General features: G+C 44.2%; 1 protein-coding gene across 1 annotated transcript in view; it reads left to right on the top strand.

The window, feature by feature from the left end:
• Window positions 1–26,868, top strand: part of LOC119975530 (zinc-binding protein A33-like) — a 556,168-nt gene that overhangs the window by 269,461 nt on the left and 259,839 nt on the right. The window contains exons 48-53 of the mRNA XM_038815321.1: window positions 3,709–3,744; window positions 7,599–7,619; window positions 18,152–18,175; window positions 20,699–20,725; window positions 21,745–21,771; window positions 24,618–24,653. Of these exons, the coding sequence (XP_038671249.1) occupies window positions 3,709–3,744; window positions 7,599–7,619; window positions 18,152–18,175; window positions 20,699–20,725; window positions 21,745–21,771; window positions 24,618–24,653 (171 nt within the window). The remainder of the gene's footprint in view (window positions 1–3,708; window positions 3,745–7,598; window positions 7,620–18,151; window positions 18,176–20,698; window positions 20,726–21,744; window positions 21,772–24,617; window positions 24,654–26,868) is intronic.

Genomic DNA, 26,868 nt, shown 5'->3' on the forward strand with positions numbered 1-26,868 from the left:
CGTCACCGGATGTCAAGTCACAAGTATTACAAAGTGATCATTTGAAACATTTAGCAAGATAAGGTGAGATACCAGCAATGAATCAGTTTCCTGTCGCAGCCAGTGAACATACGTGACGAAACGTCATGGTTGTTATTTGGTGTTTACCCCGCCATGCATGTAAACTTCACTATTCAGCTGCTTCTGTCGAAAAATCGAAATGCGAGCCAGCAGCTTAATCATCACTGATACAGTACTCCTGTCTTTCGTTTACATCTATTTTTAGTGGAAATGCAAATCGGGAGGGAAGATTAATGATTGGATGAACAAACCTTGTGCCATTTATCCAACCTCGAAAGTCAAAGCTTTCCCACTAACATCAGTGGATCAATATATATTGCGACAAGTAATGCACAACCCACAATATCCACGTAGTGAAGCTGAGCATCACAGTAATTAAATCATTGAAATAATGCAACATTACGTACATCATACATTTCTATGCATCAGCATATCAGCTTGCTTGAACTAAACAAATCACTCCCAAGTGTAACACATGCATTGCTTCACCTTTGTCCACAGCATAGCAGTTCTATGAGGCATTCCAATCAATTGGTTCGATGTAATTTCCCTTGGATAACAAGTTGATTTTGCTGGGCGACATTGAATTTATCGAAGTTCCATGCTATAACGTCTTTAGTATTGCATTTTCACATTTCCCCAATGACAGGTTCTGAGCTAAATGGCCGGCAGCCTGCTGCTTCCTGTCTCCTTTCCTTTTTGAATAAAGGAGATGCGTTTGCTACTTTCCAAATAATGGATTTTCCCAAATCTAGAATGTTTGAAAAATTAAACCCAATGCGCCAACTGTCTCACTGACCGCTTACTTCAATACCTGATGTGGAGATGCCGGCGTTGGACTGGAGTGGGGACAGTAAGAAATCTTACAGCATCAGGTTAAAGTCCTGCAGGCTTGTTTCGAATCAGCCGCTTTCGGACGGCAGCTCCTTACTCAGGTGAGTACCCCAGGATGAAGTCCATCAGGACCAGAGAACTTATCAGTCCGCAGTTCTGACATTTCGCTCAGTACAAATTGCCTCGTGATTATAATTTTCGTAAATTCCTCCCTCCCTTCCAGTTTCCGATTTGCAGCTATTTCTGGGATGTTTCTCGTATTTTCTATAATGAAGATCGATGCAAAATGTTTGAGAAATTAATCTGCTATCTTCTTGTTTTCTATTATTACTTTCCAGACATGCGTTCCTTATGTTTATTCTTTTCTTTAATAATTATCCACAAACAAATCTTAATATCTTTTGCATATTTCCAGCTGCCTTTCTTTCGCACTGTTAGTTTTTCCTCCTCTCCACTCTTTTAATCATGTTGTGCTCTTATTTATATCTACTGGCCTGCCAGCAGTCTTTGTGCAATTATTTTCTTTAAAATAAGTTTCTTTAAATTTGATACCATCAATCCCTAGATTGCAGGGTTGTTACGAGGAGAGATTACTCAAATTAGACCTATTTTCGCCAGTATTTAGAAGGCAAAGGCGTGATCTGATCGAAGTATTGCAGATTTTAACAGGGAAAGACAGAATCGACAAAGATAAACTATCCCCTTGATGTTACCACCATACACTAGCTTTGAGCACAGAAGTACCAATTCCGTTATCTCCCCAGTTTGAAGTAACGTCTCCTCTGCTCCATTATTTCGCCCCTAGTCACATAGGTAAACCGTTGTTTCTTTTCCCCCACTGGTGTGCTAACTCGCATATCAAAATAACATGGCAGGCGGCTGCAATTACAAATCCCTTTTTATCCCTTCTCATTACTTTATTTTATCCCAGCTTCATTTTTAATCATACTTTTCTTCAATTCCTAACAGATCTTTAATTCATCCCGTCTCGTTCAACAATACAGGTTCCAGTGTAGCCTGTCCTCTGGTTGGCTCCAGAACCTATTGTTCTAAGAAACTATTCCAAAATATCCTGTTAACTCCACATCAAGTTTACGTTTGCCCATCTGCTTTTTTCCACAGACTACAGTATGAAAATCAATCCAGGGTCTTCTCATACCCAACAACATTTACAGCCTCAGCATTATTTTACGCTCTATATTTTAATATCGTGTGCAAGAACTCTTAAAACTATTACGTGTCAAATAAAAAAAGGTCGTGAGCACAATGCAACTCTTAAGAATTCACATAAATTCAATAAACTCATTAAGACGGTCATCACGAACATTTTAAATAATAAATACAAAATTGTACGGTCCACAGAACAGATGGATTACAACATTTTTTCAAGGTTTGCATATACTACGGAACATATTGTATTACTGCCCATGATTATATGTTTCTGTGCAAGAGGCGTTTTCTTTTTTACCCTCAGATTGAGTGTCGCAATTTAATTCCAGAAGGAAGCTTTTCATGACTATTAAAATAAAGAAGGTTATTTGTTATCACCCACTCACCCAGAAATAACGCCGGGATTCACTCATTCATCTCACACAAGCGCTTCCACGAACACGTATTAGATGCTTATACATGTGAAATTTTGTTACAGCTTGTAATGGTCTCTGTGTGTTTCATGCCGGACCTGTAGCTTGCTGAATAAAGTTGATAATAGTCCAAGCCAGTGTTTTGTAAAGTGATTAATTCTCAACAAGCTGCGAGGTCGCTTGTCATCTAATTTGCTGTAGCTTGGTTCTCAACTGAACGCAAAGATGGACAATGCTGAAAGGAGACCTTCGCTCTGACAGCATCTTCCATTTTCGTCGTATTGCGATTTCTTACCATGGCTGTTTTAATGAATGCAGCTAGTTCTAGGGCGTCCTGTGAGTTCTCGACGTGCATGCAGATTCTTGTTGAATTTTATAAGTTGTTAGCAGAATGCTTTCCTCGTCGTGTTATCTCCACATGTTCAAAGACAATGTTTCCAAACAAAGGGAGGCATTATTTCACACTTGAGATTCATCCTTCTCAGTTTTAATGAAGGAAACCATCTTAATACAAAGGGAGGTGGGTAGAATTGATAGAGGTCTGAGTTACAAAAGTTAAGTTTCGATGTTCTCATTTGTTCCACACAGAACAGAAACACAGGCTGGTTGGACTTCTGTAGATCTTCTGATAATAATCCATTTTCAGACGAAGGAATGTGTGAATTCCCAAGATTATTTAAATGACCATGTGTAATTTGGTATTTTGTTTGTGATTCAGGCTGTCTGATGGTCAGACTAGTAATGGTCCCGTGATTTTCAGAGGTCATGTTCATAGACTGTTTAATGCCAATTTTTAAAGGTCAATAATATACTGGATCATTACACCTGTTCTGAAAATTACAACTGCACGATGAAATGTATTTCACGTTAGAAATAGGCCACTGCTATTTTATTTTTTATTGTATTTTTTTATTATTTACTATTTTATTTTCTTTGGTATGTTTGAGAGTGCCCTTCTCTTCTATATATATGTGCGTGTGTGTCTCTTATCCTGTGTACATAACGGTAAATATTTTGTTCAAAATACTTTGTACAAAAACCCAATAAAAACATTTATAAAAATAAAGAAATAGGCCTCTGCTTGATTAAGTAATGCGCTTCATGGACATAAAGTAGTCGAGTTGTTTTGCACACAGTGTTAATTCCAGATGTCATTTTCAGTAACTTGTATATTCGTGAACTACAAACAACAATTTAACCTTCTGCGTTTATACTGTCTTCTCTTTTACAGAACTTAAAGAGTGTAGAGATAAACTGGGTGGAACAGGTGACACACTATATTTCGGAATATTTAATGCTCACGGGGCTGGTTTACCTCACTGGGCTAAATCGCTGGCTTTTAAAGCAGACCAAGCAGGCCAGCAGCACGGTTCGATTCCCGTACCAGCCTCCCCGGACAGGCGCCGGAATATGGCGACTAGGGGCTTTTCACAGTAACTTCATTGAAGCCTACTCGTGACAATAAGCGATTTTCATTTCATTTTCAAATGCGCCAGCACCTCAAGTTTTTAATTGTGTTGATAATGATCATTTATCGCTCAGATCCTTTTAATACTGTCGAAGCAGCTATTTCTGAACCGCAATGATGGTTTCCAGAATTAATTGCCAGCTGCGAACCTGTGAAATGGAATTTAAAGCAAGAGTAGACTCTTCCATCGTTCAACTCTTATCCAGCATTGTAAATATCATGGCTGACCTGATAGTGGTTGCAATTCCATTGTAACGTCTTATATGTTTCGAACGGGCAGCACGGTGGTGCAGTGGGTTAGCACGGTTGCCTCATGGCGCCGATGTCCCAGGTTCGATCCCAGCTCTGGGTCACTGCCCGTGTGGAGTTTGTACATTCTCCCCGTGTTTGCGAGGGTTTCACCCCCACAACCCAAAATATGTGCATGGTAGGTGGATTGGCCACGCTAAATTGCCCCTTAATTGGATAAAATGAATTGGGTACTCTAATTTATTTATTTTTTTAATGATGTTTCCAAACTATCACTCCTCTTTCTTCTAAACTGTCAGATTCAAACGTTCCTGATAAAATAATCCCTTCATCCCAGGAATCAGTGATGAGCTTTCTCTGAACTGGTTTCAAGTCAATTATATCGTTTCTTTACTAATGAGTCTATGCATACAGAGGTTCCGGTCTGCAGACAGGACGTACCTCCAATCTCACGGAACACTTCTTCGGCCAAAATTCAATTGTCCGCAGAATTCAAGCTCTCGACCAATGTATTTGATGGAGCGCCTGCCCCCCGTTTCACCGATAAGGAATGCACCACAATTTCTGGAAAGTTCAAACTTCCAATCGAAAATTGTCCTGCATATATTTTGGATGGTTCTGGCTGTTTGTTCTGTTTCTAAGCGTGGAATTCGCCCACGAGAGAGCGATTCCTTCAGGTCTAAGGATCAAGCTGGAAAAGCAATTTGTGGCAGACATTTATATGCCCCTAATAGCAGAATGAGGTGAACAGAAGATATAATGGGACGGGGGTGTTGAAATATATACGCCGATTATCATCAGTCATTTGAATATCGAGTGGACTATTCAGATTGTCGAGGGAATCCTGCAAAACGAGTTTATCGACATTTTCATGACGGTTTCTTTGGTGAGCACGTTCGGCAGACAGCCAGAGAGGAGAGAAAATACATCTGTCAATGTGCAGCGAACGAGTTTTAACTTAGGACCACATAATGCACACGCCATTCTGAAACAACGATCATAACATGATTGAATTGCGCATTTAGTTTGAGAGAGAAAAGCGGGTCCCAGACTTTCCAACATAAATAAGAGCAAACATCGAGGCATGAATACAGAGCTAGTCAAAGAGAACTGGGAAATAGTGTTCGGGAAAGATCAATAGAGATATTTTGCAAAACATTTCAGGAGATATTCATAAGGCCTATTAAATGTACATTCCAGTGGGAAAGAAACAGTCACGGTACTTCGGACAGTGGGTTGTGGAAAATAAGAATGGAAAATAAGAGAATATTGTACATCCGGATTCATTTTGGAGGATAAAAATAACATCCCAGAAATAATTGTGCGCCAGGAGATGAAAATGAGAAAGGATCTCAATACAGGTACAACTGCAAGGGAAAGGGTGCTCAGAAAATTAAACAAAATTGGTCAAACTGATGGACTTAACCCTAGGATTTTAAAGGAAGTGGCTGCTCAGATCGTAGATTCGTGTGTTTCACGTTTCAAATTGTCCCACCTGGGAAGGTCCCGGTAGATTGATTAATAGCGAATTGAAGAAGAATGACACAAAACGAGAAATTACAGGCTAGTCAGCTTAATATCTGGAATGGGGATAATGTTGTAATCTATTGGACACTTGCATGCAGGTAGAGTCCGCGTTATTTCGTGCAATGGGTAAGGTGTTTGGCTAATTTATTCGCGCGTTATTTGAGGAAGCAACAAGCAACGTGGACAAAGGGAGATACGTGGATGTGGTATACATAGAATTGCAGAAGGCATTTGACAAGGTGTCGTATCAAATGGTAATGCACATAATGAGAGCACATGGAGTAGGGGATAATAAGATGACAGGGATAAAAGGTTGGATCACTGACAGGAAACAGATTAGGCAAACTCTGGCCATTTTCCTGATGACAAGATGCATTGAAAGTATTACCACAGTGCGCAACGACTACTTTATAGTCTACGTTGATTGATTGGATGAAATGAAGCAATTTCTCGTTGTCAAATTTTCTGATGCCACGAAGATGAGTCAAAAAGCAACTTGTGAAAGGAACATGGGAGGAATTCTGCAGGTCCCGAGCCACGTGTTTCTCGGCGGTTCATGGTTCACCGGCACTGGGATTCTAACCTCCCATTGAAACCACCCCAAGTGCCGGAAACCCGCGGGCGTGGGTGCTCTACCAATGGAAAAGGTGAAACTATTCTTCGGACATCGGGATTCATATTCCCCGCTGACAATGCACCATCGCCCGCAGGTTTCCCGATGCCGTGGGATGGTTTCGATGGGAAACCTCACTGACAAGCGGCGGAAGAGGGAAAGCCTCCACCGCCGAAAAATACATGGCGAGGAAACCGGATAATCCAAGGAGTCTGCAAAGGGACGTGGACAGTTTATGTGGGTACGGAAAAAATAACATGTAATTTACTGTGAAATATGTCCACTTTCGCAGAAAAAATAGAAGAGTAGTATATTATCGGAATGGGGAGAGCTTACATACGTCTGATATCCAACGGCATCTTCGTGCCCTGGTACATGCATCACAGAATGTTAGTATGCAGGACAGAAAGTGACCGAAGGGGCATATAGAATTATGCCGTTTATGCAAATGGCATGGAATTTACGTAGCGTTGTTTTGCTAAAGTTACATTGGCAAGGCCACATCGAAAGTGCACTGGATAGTTTTAGTCTCCTTAATTAAGATGGGGCATAGTCGTATTAAAACCAGTTAAGAAAAGTTTCGCCCGACTGATTAGGCGGCATGAGGGTATTATCTTATGAAGAACGCTTGGAAAGAATGGATCTTTATCCATTAAAGCTTAGACTAATGAGAGGTGATCCGATTAAAATATATATGATCCTGAATGGGTTTGACAGGGTGGATGCTCAAAGAATATTTCCATGGATGGGGGGAGCCGGAAATAGGTAGAATGGTAAACGTCTAAAAGACATTCCATTTGAGACGGTGATTATGAGGCATACCTGTTCTCAGCGTGATCTCAGTTTGTTGAACGCCGTTGCCAAGACGAAGGAGAGCCAGGTACTTTGGTTCATGTTTTGAAGATAGAAATGTATTCGTGATTAACAATGGGATCAAAGGCCATGGCGGATAGACCGGAATGTGACGTTGAGGCCATATACAGATTGATTATGTATATCAGCTCAGGTTTGTGGAACTGAATGACCTAATTCTCTTCTTAATTCGTATGCCCCTATGTTTCTATATATTTTAGCACTTTGTTGGGTACCAGGGCTCCCTGGCCTCCCAATGGGATCGATAATCAGGCAGCACGTGTACAAAAGGCACTTTCTCTGAGGCTCATCAATATATCAGTAATTACAATTGCAATAAATATATCTAGCAATTATGTATGTCAGATTCCCGCACTGCTAATTCTGATTTATAACTACTTCTACATTCCAGGCTCTTCAGGCAAACCATCAGGTAGAACAGAGATTGCATTATTTGATTGTTAATTGAGAAATGAAATGATGTGGGGAGAAGGCGGGATCAGGGTATTCAACTTGATGATCAGCAATGATCATAAAGAATGGCGGAGCAGGCTCGATGGGCCGAATGGTCTCCTCCTGCTCCTGCTTTCTATGTTTCTCTGAGGTGATCCCTTTTCAATCCATTGCGTATCTGAATTATCTTGCGAATGCCAGGTCCTCAGTTGGTTTATATGTGAACGTCGGCAGAAAATCAGTGCAGCTGATTAATGCCTCCAGTCGGATATGGTTTTGTCATGGGAAGGAATGTTTAGTTTTCCATATTCATAATCTTTCAAGGTCCATTGATCCAATACAGATTCATGTTTCATGCATGTGGTGGAATGTTTTTACGATGTGGCAATAACAATTTCCATTATGGTTTAAATGCCACTAATCGTAGTTAACGACCAAACGCGTCTCACTATTCCGCATAATCTGATGCTGGATATAACGTGCTAGAATAATTACTTAACGGTAAAGTGCAGAACAAATAGCGATCTCTTCATTACAGATGGGAGCAATCCAGCTAAACACCACCTGCAGTACAGAGGCTTTGATCGAGAATCGAGAGCCTAAAGTTGCAATTATTTTCACCGATTTCCAAACAGAGTTCAGCCCTATAAATGAATGGTTCAGTATCACTCCTCATGCAGGATCTCTTGGGGATGGCCATACTGTGCACAATGTACACTTGGCAATTCGCGTTCCTTTATGTGATCCATGATGGTTTTCTTCCCAACTCAAATACCGTCAACAAAATCACAGCGCTGCTGACGCCCATAATCTGACATATAGGAACGCTATAGAATCTATAGAAACCCGACAATGCAGAGGGAAGCCATTCGCCCCATCGAGTCTGCACCGACCCTCTGAAAGAACTCGCTACCTTGGCCTACTACCCCTCCCTAACCCCGCATCCCCACCTAATCTGCAAATCTTTGCACTGCCATTTCGCCTTAGCATTTCAAAACTGGCTCCTGTTATTCGTCGAATCCGATATTCATGCAGTCACCTGAATTGAATATCCGGAGGGCGTCAAACGAGCGCGTGTCCAAGAGCGCGACTCTGCACTAATGTCAAATACGAATTTCTACATTTTTGAGTCTCGTGTATATGATAATGCCCCCATCAAATATGCCAAACCACAATTCTTTTCATTTGGATATTCTCAGTCCAAGTGTTGCAAATGGGTTGTCGGTAGTGACTTGGTTACGAGGAAATTGATGTCAAATACATTTCCTGTTGTTCTTACACGAGCGAATATCTCCTTTGGGAAGGTTTAGAAGGACAAACAAATGCGCACTTCTGATGCCTTCGGTTCCATAAATAGTTTGAATCGCTTTAAAGATCAAAAAAAAATTGCAACATGAAGTGACATGTTTTGATTTTCGTTTGACAAACAATATTGACAGAAACCGCTGGAATTATTCAAGAGGTCCGGAAACAGTTGTGGAGAAAGAAATAGTGTTAACGCTTCGAGGAGCTATGACTCTGAACAGAATTTTTATTTTTTAATTAACATTTTATTGAGGTATTTTTGGTTTTACAACAACAATAAAAGAAACAATGTACATGAATCTATAGACATATAGATTCCTCCCTTACAGGTCACACCTTTATTAACCCTCTACGCTAAGTTAAACTGACCCCCCCCCCCCCTTCCGCCCTGCTGACGATTAATTGTCCGCAAAGAAGTTAATGAAACCTAACATTGACCCTCTCATGGCGAACTTGATTTTCTCCAAACAGGGAAAGCTAGCCATGTCAGAGAGCCAGGTCTCCGACTTCAGAAGCTTAGTGTCCCTTCATGCTAATAATATCCGTCTCCGGGCTACAAGTGAAGCAAAGGCCATAACGTCTGCCTCTTTCTCCACCTGAATTCCCAGATCTTCTGACACCACAAAAATCACCACCTCTGGACTCAGCACCACCCCTGTTTTTAACACCGTGGACATGACATCTGCAAATCCCTGCCAAAATCCCCTCAGCTTCGGGTATGACCAGAACATATGGACATGGTTCGCTGCCTTCCAGCAGACTTTGCACACCTGTCTTCCACCCCAAAGAATCTGCTCATCCGGGCCACTGTCATGTGAGCCCGGTGAACGACTTTGAATTGTATCAGGCTGAGCCTGGCATATGTTTTGGACGCGTTGACTCTACTCAACGAGTCCACCCAGTGACGATCTTCGATCTCTCCTCCCAATTCCTCCTCCCACTTGCACTTCAGCTCCTCAGTCTGCGTCTGATGCAATAAGTTCCTTGTAAATGTCAGAGACACTCCCTTCTACCACCCACCCTCTGGAAACTACCCTGTCCTGTATCCCCCTTGATGGGAGGAGCGGGAAAGTTGAAACCTGTCTACATAGGAAGCTCCACACCTGCAGGTACCATAATTTGTTTCCCCTCGCATATCCAAACTTCTCCTCCAGCGCCCTCAAACTCAGAAAGCGTCGCTCTATAAACATATCCCCCATCCTCTCAGTCCCTGCTCTCTGCCATCTCCTGAACCCCCATACATCTTCCCGGGGCAAACCGGCGATTACTACAGATTGGAGACAAACCCGATGCTCCCTCTGCTCCCACATGTCTCCACCATTGCCCCCAGACTCTCAGGGCCGCCACCACCGCAGGGCTGGTACCCGGCAGAGGCGCCGTTACCAACGCCCTGTTGCTCGTTCTGGGTGAGTGTGCTTAACACTCAATTTGGCTCTGTTTCGTTCCTTAGCTTTGGAGTCGCCAGGTATTGTTAAGATACCGCCACAAGTTTCAAGTTCAAGTTCAAAGCAATAAATCCATACACCAGTTAGTAAGTTCAAACAAGACACGTTTATTATATTACAGTAATCTACTAATCATGCATATAAAACTATAAGACTAGGCTAATCCTACCACTAATAGGCCAAATACGTATATGGATAAGGGGACTGCCGGATCAGGGAACAACGGCCTCTACCTTTGTCCTGGGTCCGGAGGCTTCCAGTAGTTATGGACTAAAGGGGGTCAGGAGTGTCTACTCTCGTAGCGTGCGTTGTGACACTTACTTGTTGGTGGCTGCTGTCTAGACCTCTCCTCCTCAAGGTTCTTCTACTGCAACGGTGTTCTGCTGCGAGGGCTGGTTGGTCAAGGAGAGGCTGGCAGAGAGAGAGAGCTGGGGTCGCGATCTCTGTCTTATACTCCTCTTGGGGTCTTGCGCCCACCTGGACGGACCCTCTATACTCTCGCAATCGATTGGGTCTCTTCCCAATCGATTGATTTGAATTCCCCAATAACGGGGCAGTACCTCGATCACTGGGGCGGTTCTTGGTCCTTATTGTTTTGGGCTTCTTTGGCGCCGAAAAGTCTGCCCTTCCATTCAATGTATCGATTTGTGTTTAACTTGCTTCCATTGTGCCTGGGGATCGCCCGGTATCGCCTCATTAGTATGTTAACTGGTTTCTTTTCACAGTGCTGTCTGGTTTCTGCAGCAGTCAAAACTGGTTTCTGCAGTCGTTTGAATATACAAGGGATTTGCAAGCTGCTTGCTTTTACAACATGTCCAATTTCCCTGCATTGCTTGCAATCTTCCATTTTGTGTTGGGCAGTGGTCACCCCAGGTGGCTACAGCCCCCAAACTGGTGCCCTTGCATGAAGCCGCCTCCATACGCTCCCATGCCCACTCTCCCCCCCACCACCCACCCTGATCATGGCGAGATTCGCCGTCCAAGAGTAGTGACTAAGGTTTGGCAGCTAGCCCAAACGTTCCCCGGCTCCGTTCAAGCATCACCTTCCTTACTGGCAGGGTGTTGCCCGCCCAGACAAAGCCAGTGATCACTTTTGTTGACTGGTTTAAAAATGAACCACGGAATAAAGGTGGGGAGACACTGAAATACAAACAGGAATCTCGGGAGGGCAGTCATCTTCACCGTCTGCACCCTACCAGCTAGTGACACCGGGAGCACGTCCCATGTCCGAAAATCGTTCTTCATTTGGTCTAGTGTCGGGCGTGATTTAATTTGTGCACTAGCTGGATGCCTGGATATATAAAGCTCCCCCCACTACTCTAAACGGCAGCTCCCCAAATCGTCTCTCCTGTTCCCTTGCCTGGAACGCAAACATCTCACTTTTCCCCATATTTCCATTATAGCCCGAAAATCGGCCAAATTCCCCCAGAATTCTCATGATTTCTTCCATCCCCTCTGTTGGGTCCAATGTCCGATAGATACATTAGCAGGTAGTCCACGTAAAGCAAGACTGTGCTCCACCGCCCCCCTCCCCTCCCCCGCCCCACCACCCTTGCAGGACCAGCCGCTTCCAGCCCCTTGATGCTCTCAGTAGAATTGTCAGCAACTCTATGGCTAACGCGAACAACAATTGGGAGAGGGGGCATCCCTGTCTCATCGCCCGATGCAGCCTAAAATAGTCCGATGTTGTCCTATTCGGCCGTACGTTCGCTACAGGCACCTGAAATAGCAACCTGACCCAGTCAATAAAGCCCCGCCCAAATCCGAACAGTCCCAGCACCTCCCACAGATATTTTCATTCTACTGGATCAAAGGCCTTCTCTGCGTCCATTGCGACCACTGTCTCCTCCTCCCTACCTTCCGGGGGCATCATGATCACGTTTAATACCCTTCTTATATTGGCCACCAATTGCATTCCTTAACAAACCCCGTCTTGTCCTCCCCAATAACGGCCGGAACACAATCCTCGATCCTGGAGGACAAAATTTGGGCAAGCAATTTGGCGTCCACATTCAATAGGGATATCGACCTGCAGGACCCACACAGCTCCGGGTTCTTGTCCCACTTCAGGATCAGCGAAATCGTGGCCTGTGACATCGTCGGGGGCAGCACCCCTCTCCCCCTTGCCTCATTGAGTGTCCTCATCAACAATGGTCCCAATATCCCAAAGTACTTTTTTACAGAACTCCACTGGGTACCCGTCCGGCCCTGGGGCTTTACCCGACTGCATAGCCATCAGACTCTCCGCTATCTCTTCCAACTCAATCGAGGCCCCCAGCCATTCTAACAGTCCACCTTCAGAAAGTTCAGCCACCATAGGAAATGCTTCATCACGTCTGGTCCCGTTGGGAATTCCGACCCGTAGAGCCTACTATAAAACTCCTTAAATGCCTTATTCACCCCTGCTGAGTATCCCACCCGGTTCCCGTCTCCGTAATTTACTTTCCCCATCTCCCTGGCTGCCTCCCTCTTTCTAAGCTGCTGTGCAAGCATTGTGCTGGCCTTCTCCGCATGCTCATAGATCACCCCCCCCCCCCCTCGCCTTTCTCAGCTGCTCCACTGCCCTCCCTGTGGTTAACAAGCAGAACACCGCCTGTAGCCTCCGCCGTTCCCTTAAAGGTCCTGCCTCTGGGGCTCCGCTTACCTCCTATCGATCTGTAGGATCTCCTTTACCATTCGGTCCATCTCTGCCTGTCTACCTTCTCCCTGTGGGCCCGCATCGAGATCAGCTCCCCTCTAACCACCGCCTTCAGTGCTTCCCAGACCACTGCTGCCAAAAGTTTCCCCGTGTCGTTGACTTCCAGGTAGTTCTGAATACATTTCCACAGCCGCACGCACACCTCCTCGTCAGCTAAAAAGCCCACGTCTGATCCAGTGGGGGCCTTGGTTACTGTCTTTACTAGACTGTAGGTCAACCGAGTGCGCAGCATGGTCTGAGATTGTGATCGCTGAGTACCTCATGTCCACCACCCCCGTCAGTTAAACCCTGCTCAAAATAAAGAAATCGATCCGGGAGTACACTTTATGCACGTGTGAGTAAAAGGAGAACGCCTTCACCCTCGGCTGCCCAAATCTCCATGAATCCACAACCCTCACCCCACATGCTCCATGAACCCTTTCAGTTCCTTTGCCATTGCTGGCACCCTGCCCGTTTTTGAGCTGGACCAGTCTCAACCAGGGTCAATAACTGTGTTGACGTCCCCTCCCATGGCCGACTTATGTGAGTCCATGTCCGGTATCTTCCCCAGGCTCCGGTTTATGAACTCCACATCATCCCAATTTGGCGCATACACATTTACTAGTACCACATGCACCACCTCAAATTTCCCACTGACCATAATATACCAACCTCCCACATCCGAAATTATTCCACCCGCCTCAAACACCACCCGCTCGTTGATAAGGATTGGGACCTCTCTAGTCTTCGAACCTAGACCCGAGTGAAAGACCTGACTGACCCAACCTTTCATAGAACATAGAACATAGAACGATACAGCGCAGTACAGGCCCCTCGGCCCACGATGTTGCACCGACATGGGAAGTCAAAAACTAAAGGCCATCTAACCTACACTATGCCATTATCATCCATATGCTTATCCAATAAACTTTTAAATGCCCTCAATGTTGGCGAGTTCACTACTGTTGCAGGTAGGTCATTCCACGGCCTCACCACTCTTTGCATAAAAACCTACCTCTGTCCTATATCTATTACCCCTCAATTTAAGGCTATGTCCCCTCGTGCTAGCCACCTCCATCCGCGGGAGAAGGCTCTCACTGTCCACCCTATCTAACCCTCTGATCATTTTGTATGCCTCTATTATGTCACCTCTTAACCTTCTTCTCTCTAACGAAAACAACCTCAAGTCCATCAGCCTTTCCTCATAAGATTTTCCCTCCATACCAGGCAACATCCTGGTAAATCTCCTCTGCACCCGTTCCAAAGCTTCCACGTCCTTCCTAAAATGAGGCGACCAGAACTGTACGCAATACTCCAAATGCGGCCATACCAGAGTTTTGTACAGCTGCAACATGACCTCATGGCTCCGGAACTCAATCCCTCTACCAATAAAGGTCAACACACCATAGGCCTTCTTCACAACCCTATCAGCCTGGGTGGCAACTTTCAGGGATCTATGTACATGGACACCGAGATCCCTCTGCTCATCCACACTGCCAAGAATTTTACCATTAGCCAAATATTCCGCATTCCTGTTTTTCTTTCATAAGAACATAAGAACATAAGAACATAAGAAATAGGAGCAGGAGTAGGCCATCTGGCCCCTCGAGCCTGCTCCGCCATTCAATGAGATCATGGCTGATCTTTTGTGGACTCAGCTCCACTTTCCGGCCCGAACACCATAACCCTTAATCCCTTTATTCTTCAAAAAACGATCTATCTTTACCTTAAAAACATGTAATGAAGGAGCCTCAACTGCTTCACTGGGCAAGGAATTCCATAGATTCACAACCCTTTGGGTGAAGAAGTTCCTCCTAAACTCAGTTCTAAATCTACTTCCCCTTATTTTGAGGCTATGCCCCCTAGTTCTGCTGTCACCCGCCAGTGGAAACAACCTGCCCGCATCTATCCTATCTATTCCCTTCATAATTTTAAATGTTTCTATAAGATCCCCCCTCATCCTTCTAAATTCCAACGAGTACAGTCCCAGTCTACTCAACCTCTCCTCATAATCCAACCCCTTCAGCTCTGGGATTAACCTAGTGAATCTCCTCTGCACACCCTCCAGCGCCAGTACGTCCTTTCTCAAGTAAGGAGACCAAAACTGAACACAATACTCCAGGTGTGGCCGCACTAACACCTTATACAATTGCAACATAACCTCCCTAGTCTTAAACTCCATCCCTCTAGCAATGAAGGACAACATTCCATTTGCCTTCTTAATCACCTGTTGCACTTGTAAACCAACCTTCTGTGACTCATGCACTAGCACACCCAAGTCTCTCTGAACAGCGGCATGCTTTAATATTTTATCGTTTAAATAATAATCCCGTTTGCTGTTATTCCTACCAAAATGCATAACCTCACATTTGTCAACATTGTATTCCATCTGCCAGACCCGAGCCCATTCACTTAACCTATCCAAATCCCTCTGCAGACTTCCAGTATCCTCTGCACTTTTCGCTTTACCACTCATCTTAGTGTCATCTGCAAACTTGGACACATTGCCCTTGGTCCCCAACTCCAAATCATCAATGTAAATTGTGAACAATTGTGGGCCCAACACGGATCCCTGAGGGACACCACTAGCTACTGATTGCCAACCAGAGAAACACCCATTTATCCCAACTCTTTGCTTCCTATTAATTAACCAATCCTCTATCCATGCTACTACTTTACCCTTAATGCCATGCATCTTTATCTTATGCAGCAACCTTTTGTGTGGCACCTTGTCAAAGGCTTTCTGGAAATCCAGATATACCACATCCATCGGCTCCCCGTTATCTACTGCACTGGTAATGTCCTCAAAAAATTCCACTAAATTAGTTAGGCACGACCTGCCTTTTACGAACCCATGCTGCGTCTGCCCAATGGGACAATTTCTATCCAGATGCCTCGCAATTTCTTCCTTGATGATAGATTCCAGCATCTTCCCTATTACCGAAGTTAAACTCACTGGCCTATAATTTCCTGCTTTCTGCCTACCTCCTTTTTTAAACAGTGGTGTCACGTTTGCTAATTTCCAATCCACCGGGACCACCCCCGGGACCATTCACTTTCCAAAGTGAATCACCTCACACTTCTCTACGTTAAACTCCATTTGCCACCTCTCAGCCCAGCTCTGCAGCTTATCTATGTCCCTCTGTAACCTGCACCATCCTTCCACACTGTCTACAACTCCACCGACTTTAGTGTCGTCTGCAAATTTACTCACCCAACCTTCTGTGCCCTTTCCTCAATCTAATCAGGTCAGCTCCTCTAAGGTGTGTATCCTGCAGCATTACCAAGTCCACCTTCAGTCCTCTCAAATACGCTTACATGCGTGCCCTCCTGTCCAGCCCATCTAGCCCTTGTACAGTCCAGGTCAGTAACCTAGTTTTGAGGATCATTGCCCCCCCCCCCCCCCCCGCCCTTCGCTGATCAGCCATCCAACTTCTTGGGCCGGCGTCCAGCCCGTGCTCTGCGCCTCCACCGGACCGCCCCCTGGCAGGCTCCGGCCCCGACCTTCTCTCTGTCCCTTAGCAAAAGCCCCTCCCTCGTCAGCAGAACATTCCCCCTCCTCGTAACAACACAATATAATTTGACCCCTTTGATAAAACTAACATCTGCTCACCCCCCACTGCGCTTCCGTGAGCTAGCCCGCCCAGCTAGCTTGGTGGCCCCCACCTCCGGCGCCAGAAAGTATCCCACCTATTGTTCCCTCACCACCCTATCCCTGGCTCATACATACATATTCCAATGGCAAACAATCCCAACACATTTTCCCGACAGAGAAAAAAAAGAAATAAAAAAAGCTAACGAAGAAAAGATCAAGCAAGAGATCCAACATGTAAACCAACACGCGTCCATCCCCCAACAGTGCAAACATAAACTTTAACTCATTCAGCTCTGCAACTGGCCCCAAATCAATACAGAAGGCATCACAAATAGCTTCCACAAAACAAACTTTTTTAAACAAGAATGTTGCAGCAAAGTTCAAAAGTTCTCAGTCGACCACCAGTCCTTTACTTTTCGCGAAGTCCAGCGCTTCCTCAGTCGACTCAGAATAAACGTGTTGCTCCTCGTATGTGACCCAGAAACGGGCCGTATACAGCAGTCCGAACTTCGCCTTTTTCTTAAAAAGGTCGACCTGATCTGCTTAAAGCCCACTCTTCTCCAGGCCACCTCCACACTCAGGTCCTGATAGATCCGCAGGATACAGTTGCCCATTTACAGCTCTGTGTCTGCTTGGCCCACTGTAAAATGCGCTCCTTATCCAAGTACCTGTGGAATCTCACCATGATTGACCTCGGGGGTATACCATTCTCAGCTTTGTCGCGAGTGCTCTGTGAGCACTGTCCACCTCCAAGGGTCGGGACAATGACCCATCCCCCAGAAGCTTCTCAAACATGTCCGCTATGTATGCCCCAGCGTCCGTTCCATCGGACCCCTCCGGGAGCCCGACAATTCTCTAGTTCTGCTGGTGGGATCTATTCTCTAGGTCCTCTACCTTCTCCAGGAGCCTTTTCAGCTGATCTCCCAGCATCCACACCTCCAACTCTAACGCAGGGTGATGTTCCTCCTGGTCAGCCCGCACCCTCTCTATTTCTGGATCGCCCGATATTGGGCATCCAATCTAAGCTCCAGCCGGTCAATTGACCCTTTAATCGGGTCCAAGCAATCCAGTTTCTGCTTGGCGAAGCCCTCCTGGATAACTTACATCAGCTGCTCCGTTGACTGCTGGGTCGACAAGCCAGAGGTCCGGTCCTCCGCCATGCTTCCACCCGCCGCAGCTTCAGCCCAAGTCTTCTCCATTCGTCTGTTTCTGCCTTTGCAAGCCCTTTTCGTCCTCCTCAACATGCTCCAAAGTCCGTCCGAGCCGGAGCCACCAAATGTGAGACTTACTCCTTCATATCACCACCGGAAACCCTGAACAGAATTGTCTGTGTTCATTTCAAATTTCCACCGTTCAGAGTATTTTTTATTACACATGAGAATAATAATCTGGGAAATGTGCGTATCCGTATGTATCTATATATATCGTTCAGTAAAATTTATATATACAGTTCAACAAGATTAAATATTTCATTTTCTGTCTGATCACAGATGACCAAGATCAAGAATACATAGGTAAACACTTAGGGTCTTCTATTGTTTATTTGCTCACATGTGGAGATAGCTTTGTTGCTATTGAGGGAACTTGAGAGCCAATAGAAGCGTGTAATAATAAAAGGTGGTCGCTGAGAGGCAAAGAGCCTCCAGTCAAGTTTGAAGTATTGCCCAATAGACCACCTAATCTGCATGGGAGACTCCCTTTGTTTCGTTATTCTATAATTTACGGGACAGATCATTTCAACTTCAGATATTTCAATCTCCCTTAGAACCACGCCCCATATCATTCTATTGTTTATCTTGAAACCTGTTTTGAAAAATATAATGTTTACGACAAGACGTTTTTCAATTTAAGGGGTATTTAAGTATTAAAGAGACAGAAAAGTTATTTACATAGAACAAACAGTACAAAAGGAGGCCATCCGGCCCATCGAGTCTGCACCGACCCACTTAAGCCCTCACTTCCACCCCATCCCCATGACCCAACAACCGCTCCCAACTCCTTTGGTCATTAAGGGCAATTTATCATGGCCAATCTACCTAACCTGCATGTCTTTGGACTGTGGGAGGAAACCGGAGCACCCGGAGGAAACCCACGCAGACACGGGGAGAACGTGCAGATCCGCACAGACAGTGACCAGCAGGGAATCGAACCTGGGACCCTGGCGCTGTGAAGCCACAGTGCTATCCACTTGTGCTACCGTGCTGCCCTAAACTGATATGAACTGATTCAACATTTTTGATTTATTTTGTCTTTCTTTACCAATTTGTTGACCATCTCATTCCATTGCTTTGTTAGTGAATGACGTAAATTACCATCCTAATTGGTTACCGTGCTATCATATTGAAGAACATATTAGCCGTTATCTAAATTCGTTTGGACGAATTCATTCTTCCGTCGCTTGTATCAGGCAGTCGCTGATATTTCCACCACGCAACCGCCATCATTCTAATTATCGCTTTGGGAAATATTCCTGAGATTCTGCCAAAATAACTGCAGAAAGGGGAAGAGTTTTGCGGCAATTTAACGATTTTCCATTTCGCTGGCGACCCTTTCCACTAAAGAATACTGGAATAATCTCTGGACATTATTTTCAAATTCGCATTTATTGCATTCAACTGGGAAATTACATCGAAATAGGCAGCAGTGCAAAATAGCTTCATGAGACGAAATTCCAGTTGTCAATTTTTCCATTCCAATGAAGGTCTGATAAACAAATTTCCGGAGCATATCATTTACTATCAACATAATGAAGCGATTTTGTACTATTCACAAGAAGAATTCCTGACTTGATTCTTCTGAAACAAGTTAATCCTTGCCTGACCCCCACAGAGCAACTGTAGACAAGCCACAGTCGAGGACGCAAGACCGACGACTGTGATACACCACCACAGCCGATCTACTAATAGGAATTACAAGCAGCAGCTGTAGCAGCAGGAATCCTTGCGTAGAAATAATGAAAAAGACTCACATGCCAACAGGCAGCCAGTGCATCATTCAATGCTGCCCTTCCGAAGGCGGTTTCGTTAACTCAAGCTATCGATTTAAGACGCCCAAAATAACTAATCTGTTTACCACATTAGTATGCTCACTCGTGGAAGGTCGGTTTTACCCATTTATCGAGATCAATAATTGATCATTTTTCTAGCAAACAGGGTTTTATTCTCACATATATGCGTTGGTTAACGTGCTTATTGTGCTGAGATTAATGCAAGGTGATTCCACTGAATTCAATTTTCTATTGCTTGGCCTAGCAAGTTAGAGTAGAGAACATTCGTCCTTTGCCTGACAAGTTAAAGATTTTCTACTGTTTTGCATTTTTGCTTTTATCCAAATTGTGGAAACTTTGCTCAGGGTGGGTCTGGTCCGAGTCATGAAAGTATATTAAGCAAAACATGCAACAGCACTAACTCAACTGGTTTTGTTGCCAATATGTGATCCTCTTGGAATCTCAACTTTCCTCACCATTCATGCTATGAATCACATATTCCTTCATTTTTTTACTGCCCTGTATCTACTGCCTCTAAGACAGGCGAAAAGGGTCAACATGCTGGCATGAAAGAATGTTTGACCGAAAGGGCAAGGTGGGAAACTGGCGTGGAATATATGGATCGCAGGTTTCATTCCAAGCGACATTACTGATGGTTCGAGTACAAAACCAGGAGCCGCCATTTCCCTGAGGAACTCTTTCACACGGCGTGTTAAAACAAGAATGCATTGCCGCATGACTAATTTCTGAATCCATAAAGCCAAATCGATTTCAATTACGTTTCAAACAAATTAAGCATTAAAAAAGTCAGTAACAACCCCTGTGTTTATTGACCGTCATCGTAGAGACCAACATCTCAGAGTTCTGTTACAAATTCAGCAAAATAAGAGACATGTGACTTCCGGCAACACTTCTTAGGATTTGTCAAGAATCTTGGCAAGTATTTCATATCTGTTGATTCCTCATCGATCTGGTATTATCGTTGAAACGACGATTAATATTATATACATAATTACCTACTGTGCTCTTTTTCTACATTCTCCCTTAACAGAATGCAAAAAACTTCTTCAAGCGAGCAGTAAGAACTGTTTAAACCTCCAAATTTTATCAAGCTCCCACAACATTCGTTCCTGCATTTTGAGAAGGATAAACAGTATTATTAGAATGCAAGCTGTGCAATTATAGCGACTTCAGCTAATATATGCTGAGACTCCAGCTTTAATTCGTGAAATTTTCCGGGGCCATCTTGAAAGGAGGCGCAGTCAGGTGTGCGTTTTAAAGCATTCCGAGTACTTGTATTAATGGATTTGGGTCGTTGGATGAGGTGGCCCTATTTATGATCAACCGTCATATGCTCTGATGACCCCTAAAGACACAGTGCCTGTGACAGCCCTTTCTGCATTATCGGATATCTGGATGACAATTTTATTTTGCAGCTATATTTGCAGTTTTAAGTCGGCTTATTACAATGGGAGATCCACTGTTAATCACACTCAGGCATATGCATTTCTATTGACGTACTCCTTCCTTCTTGAACAATAAACAGTTTTAGCAAACGGCTCAAACATCAGAAAGGTTAGATGTATAATCAATGTAACACAAAAGAGACAACGACGAAGTAAGATAATGCGTAAATATTCATTTCAAATGTGAGGTAGCTATTTAGGCTACAACCGCTGGGATTCCAATCCTTTTATTCTTTGCCATTTCAAGCCATAAGATTATGAACAGAAAACGCCTATAATTTGCAATGAGGGCTTCTTCTTTCGGCCGATCAAGGAAGGGGAAAATCTGCTCTGCGACATTACCAGCAGTAACATATTGTCGGATAGTAAAATTAATGGAACTTTACTATGACTTTTAATAAGTTAATCCTGCCAATATGTGATGACAGTTTGGATCCCATGCGATAATCTCTGGACTTTTATCTCTAAAAGACATCGACGAAAATCAATGTCATAACGTGCTTTAAATTTCAATTTTCGAAATAGCAATATGGATCTTATACTTTAGAATCATTCATTTAATATATTTCTGCAGTCTGTGCATAGAATGCCAACAGTAGCTAATAAATCAATTTGATTAATTGTATTACAGTGAGACAACTGCTTGTGAAAGACATCGGTAAAGGACTCATCATCTATACATACTGTTCCTAACCTTCACATATTGCATTTCTAACCATACCATTGAATTTACTGGTCAGTGATCACTGTATATGATTTCATCTAATGATCTTAGATCTACTGCTAAGATGCTCACTGTTTGTTTTTAAAAAGTTAACTTTAGTTCATAGAATAAACATTGTTTTGCTTTAAAAAAAATACTTTTCCATTTCTGCTGTACCACACCTGTAGAGTGGGCCGTGTGCTCGCCATACCACAATCTATTACAAGTTGTGGGTTAGGTGAACTCCATGATATACCTTGGGGTTCTCTAAACCCTGACGTATAACACCAGATAGCTCTGCTATTTTCCTTCTAGATGGTAGTGGTCATGGATTTGGAAGGTGCTGCCCAATGGACCCTTTGGTGAGTGCAGTTTGTACATAGTATACACGGCTGCCATTGTCCGTCGGTGGTGAAGGGTTTGAATGTTTGTGGAAGGGGGAGCAAACAAGCGGGCTGCTTTGTCCAGGATAATGTCGAACTTCTTCAGTGTTGGAGCTGCACTCATCCAGGCAAGTGGAGAGTATTCCCATTACACTCCTGACATTCCTTGTAGATGGTGCATAGGCCTGGGGGTGGGGGGCAGTGGGTGACTTAATCGCCGTAGGATTCCTAGCCTTTGACATGACCAGAGTATTACTGTGGCTGGTCCAATTTAGTTTTTGATCAAGGGTAACTCTTAGGATGTTGATTGTGGAGTATTCAGAGCTGATAATGCCACTGAATGTCAAGGGGCGGTGGTTAGATCCTCTCTTGTAGACAGTCGTTGCCTGACACTTGTCCGGCGCGAATGTAACTTACCACTTATCATCCCAAGCCTGGATATTATTTAGGTCTTGCTGCATTTGAACGAGGGCTGCTTCATTGTCTGAGGAGTGACGCAAATAGTGCTGAACATTGTGCAGTCATCCTCAAACGTCCCCACTTCTGACCTTATGATCGAAGGGAGCTCATTAATTAAGCAGTTGAAGATTGAACCTTGGACACTACCCTGAGAAACTCCTGCATGATGTCCTGGAGCTGCATTGACCGGCCTGCCACTACCACAACCATTCCGTTCTGTGCTAGGTATGACACCAACCAGCTGAGAGTATTTGCTCCTAATTCCCAATGACTCCAGTTGAGCTAAGGCTTCTTGATACTATTCAGTAAAATGTGCCTTGATGTTAAGGGCAGTCACTCTCGGCTCACGGCTGGCATTCAGCTCTTTTGTTCACGTTTGAACCAAGGATGTGATGAGATTCGGAGCTGAATGAACCTGGCCTAAACCAAACTGACTTTACAGTATTCATTGGGTTCTGCCGTTGCTTGACATCAGACAGAGTGAATCGTATTGGCTGAAGAATGATATCTGTGATGCTGGGCACCACCAGAAGAGACAGGGATAGATCATCCACTCAGCACTTCTGACTGAACACTGTTGTGAATGCCTCAACCTTGTAGTTTGCATTTATGTGCTGGGTTACACCATCGTTGAGGATGGGGATTTTTGTGGCGCCTCCTCCTCCAGTGAGTTGTTTGATTGTCCACCGCTATTCAGGGCAGGATGTGGCAGGACTACAGAACATAGATCTGATGCGTTGAATGGTCTAGCTCTGTCTATTACTTACTGCTTATGCTGTTTGGCATGCAAGCATCCTGTATTGTAGCTTCACCAGATTGACACCTCGTTTTTGTGGTATGCTTGATGTTGCTCCTGGCATGCTTTCCTGCACTCTTCATTGAACCGATGTGGTTGTTTGGCAGTAATTAACACATACCAGGCTTTATAACATTTACTTATACCAGGATGAACAAAGCCTAATTTTCGCCGGGCAATTTAGAGTCCATCTATCAAATAACGCCTTCAGATGTGTCTCAATTCGAGAAACCGGAGCCCCTAACATCTGGGTCAGCAGTGCAAGTGTGACAGGAACTGCCTGCTTTCCTGCTTCAATATTATCCTTAATTCTGTATAATCTGAATAGTCTGAATAGTAGAATCTGAATAGTCTGAATAATAGAGCTGCTTGCATATCTTTTTTTTGCATTTCGAAGTATTGTCTGGAGTGTTTCCATGTGGCGTTAAAGCATTATCGCGCATTTCCACCATACACAAGTTTAAGAAAGGTTTTGCTCTGAATGAAAACATTTTTATGAATGGGTTTTTATTGGCGTTTTGTCTCTGAATGAAAACATGAAGTTTATCTTCCAAAATTAAATATGATAGTAATGGAACAAAATGTTACTGTTTGGGCGATGGTGCTAAACTCGTGATATCAATTGGTCGTGTCTTCAGCGTAATGTCTGGTTTTCATATCGACTCAGATCAATTGCAAAGAAAATCATCTGTGATAAACGGGCGGTTAATTTGGGATCGGCCATTTCCACTAACGGCCAAAAGTTAAATCATTCTTCCCACATTTGGAATTTGAACACCCAATTACAGGAATCATCCAACTAGATATGTATTCATGCACTATGTGGTATGTTTGTGAAATCAGTGCAAAGAATCGGTCCATGACTTCGGCGATTGTGCAACACCAGTTTGTAACTGCATCTCCACACTCCAGGAATTCGACAGAATCGGGTATGGATTTCTCCCAAGTGGTTTCACTAACTGGCTGAAGCAAGTAGGTGGCCTTTTTTTCGCTCCGCATCATTTCCTTTGAGGATGTGAAAGTCAGCCAAACTCCAATTTGGATAACTGCTTAAAATAAATCAATAGCCTATGTATTATTATGGCATCAGTAACGTTAACGTCGTGAGGTTTAGAGCTTCTGCCGTACAGCAAACCCATGCTCTTACACATGTCTGATTTCAGAAATTGGGAAACTTATCGCTCAACTGAAAGATGCGGGTGAGGAAATTTCTTAAACTCCGTTTAGAAAACGTGTTGTTCGACTTACAATTAAATATGATGATAAATACTCGATGTGGTTTTTAAACCGTTGACTTAAAATAAAGGATCAACTTACCATGCGTGAACCAAAGCACTGTTAACATAATTACCGTGGAGAATTTTCTGAGTTGTGATCTAGAAAAAGTGCTCATCGCCTGGTTATGTACATAGTATCATAACAGAATTATTGCAGGTCAGAAGGAAGCCATTCCATCCTTTGTGTTTACGCCGGCTCTGCGAATGACCAGTTCACTTCTTGTCAATCTCCCCTGAATCATCCCCGTAATCCTGCACACTCTTCCCTTTCCGGTAACAGTTCAATTCCCTTTGTATACTTCTCCAGAACCTGCCTACGCTCGGGCAGTATATTCTCAGCCCCTCGCTGCGTGAAGACGTTTTATCCTTATGCCATTTTGTTCCTATTTTCCCACTCCTTTCAAATCTGAGAGCTCTCCTTCTCGATCCTCGCACGAGTGCAAACAATTAACCCAAGCAAGGGCAGCACAGTGACGAAGTGGTAGCACCAGCCTCACGGCGCCAAGGCCCCAGGTTCGATCCCGGCTCTGGGTCACTGTCGGTGTGGAATTTGCACGTCCTGTGTTTGCCTGGATTTCGCCCCCACAACACAAAGATGTGCAAGGTAGGTGGATTGAACACGAAAAATTGTCCCTTAATTGGATAATATGAATTGGGTACACTAAATTTATTTTAAAAAACAATTCTCCCCGGCCAACCCTGCCCAAACCTCGAATGATTTTCAAAACCGCTACCAAATCTCCTCTCCGAATTCTATTTCTGCAAAATGGTGGTCGCAACGTCTCCAATTTATCATCCTCGCAACGGACGGTCCTCAACCGCCGAACCATTCTCACCGATCTTTCTGCACTCTCACCAATATACTCACATCTTTCCTAAAGTGACATACCTATAACAGGGCAGAATATCGCACTGAAGATGAACTAGTGCTCGGGGATGGTTTAACACAGGGCTAAATGGCTGGCTTTTGAATCAGACCACGGCAGGCCAGCAGCAGGGTTCAATTTCCGTGCCGGCCTCCTCGAACAGGCGCCGGAATATGGCGATCATGGGCTTTTCACAGTAACTTCATTTGAAGCCTACTTGTGACAATAAGCGATTTTCATTTCATTTCATTTTTAAAAGTTGTACACAGCTTGCTTCTCTCTTTCACTATTAATGAAGCATGGGTACCTTATGTTTTATCAAGGCTCTCTCAACCGGCCATGTCATCTTCTTTTCATAATGTACTTTATTACAAATGTATATCAAAAAAAGAACATAAAAGGGCAGCAGGGTGCCACAGTGAATAGCACTTCTTTCTCACGGCGCCAAGGTCCGAGGTTCGATCGCGGCACTGGGTCACTGTCCGTGTACAGTTTGCACATTCTCCATTCTCCACGTGTTTGTGTGCATTTCACTGCCACAATCCAAAGATGTGCTGGATAGGTGGATTGGCCACGCTAAATTGCCCTTTAATTGGAAAAAATGAAATGGCACTCTAAACTTATTATTAAAAAACATATAAACACCCCAGAAAATATACTTCCAACAATCAACTGCACAGTTTATACAGTCTTTCCCCTTTTTCATCGTCGGGAAATCAGAGAGGCGGAGGCCACAACATCGACCTTTCTCCTCCGGCTTCTCTGAAACCCCAAATATCGCCAACAAAGGGTCCGGGTCCACCTCCTCCCCTATTATCCTAGCATGGGCCGCAAACACACCCGCCAGAATCTCTCCAATTTTTCACAAACCCAGAACATGTGCCCCTGATTTGCTGGTCCCCGTCCACACTTCTCACACTCATCTGCCATCACCTGGAAGAACCCATTCATTCTTGCCCGACTCACATGCCGCCTGTGTACAACCTTAAACTGTATCAGGCTCATATTTCTGTACAAGGAAGTCCCGTTTACCCTCCGCATTTCCTCACTCCATACTCCCTAGTTGATCTCCAGTCCCACCTCCCCTTTCCATTTTCCCTTACTCCTCACCACTTGCTCGCCTCCCTGCTCTCTCAGCCACCTGTATATATTTCTAAATCTTCCCTCCCCTTCCACATCCGGAAGCAGCGTTGTTCCAGCAGGATATATCTCGGGAACCAAGGGAACTCCTTCCAGGCCTTTCGCTCAAAGTCCCTCACCATCAGGCACCT

This window comes from Scyliorhinus canicula, chromosome 13 (genome assembly GCF_902713615.1).
Source record: "Scyliorhinus canicula chromosome 13, sScyCan1.1, whole genome shotgun sequence".
Classification (NCBI taxonomy): Eukaryota; Metazoa; Chordata; class Chondrichthyes; order Carcharhiniformes; family Scyliorhinidae; genus Scyliorhinus; species Scyliorhinus canicula.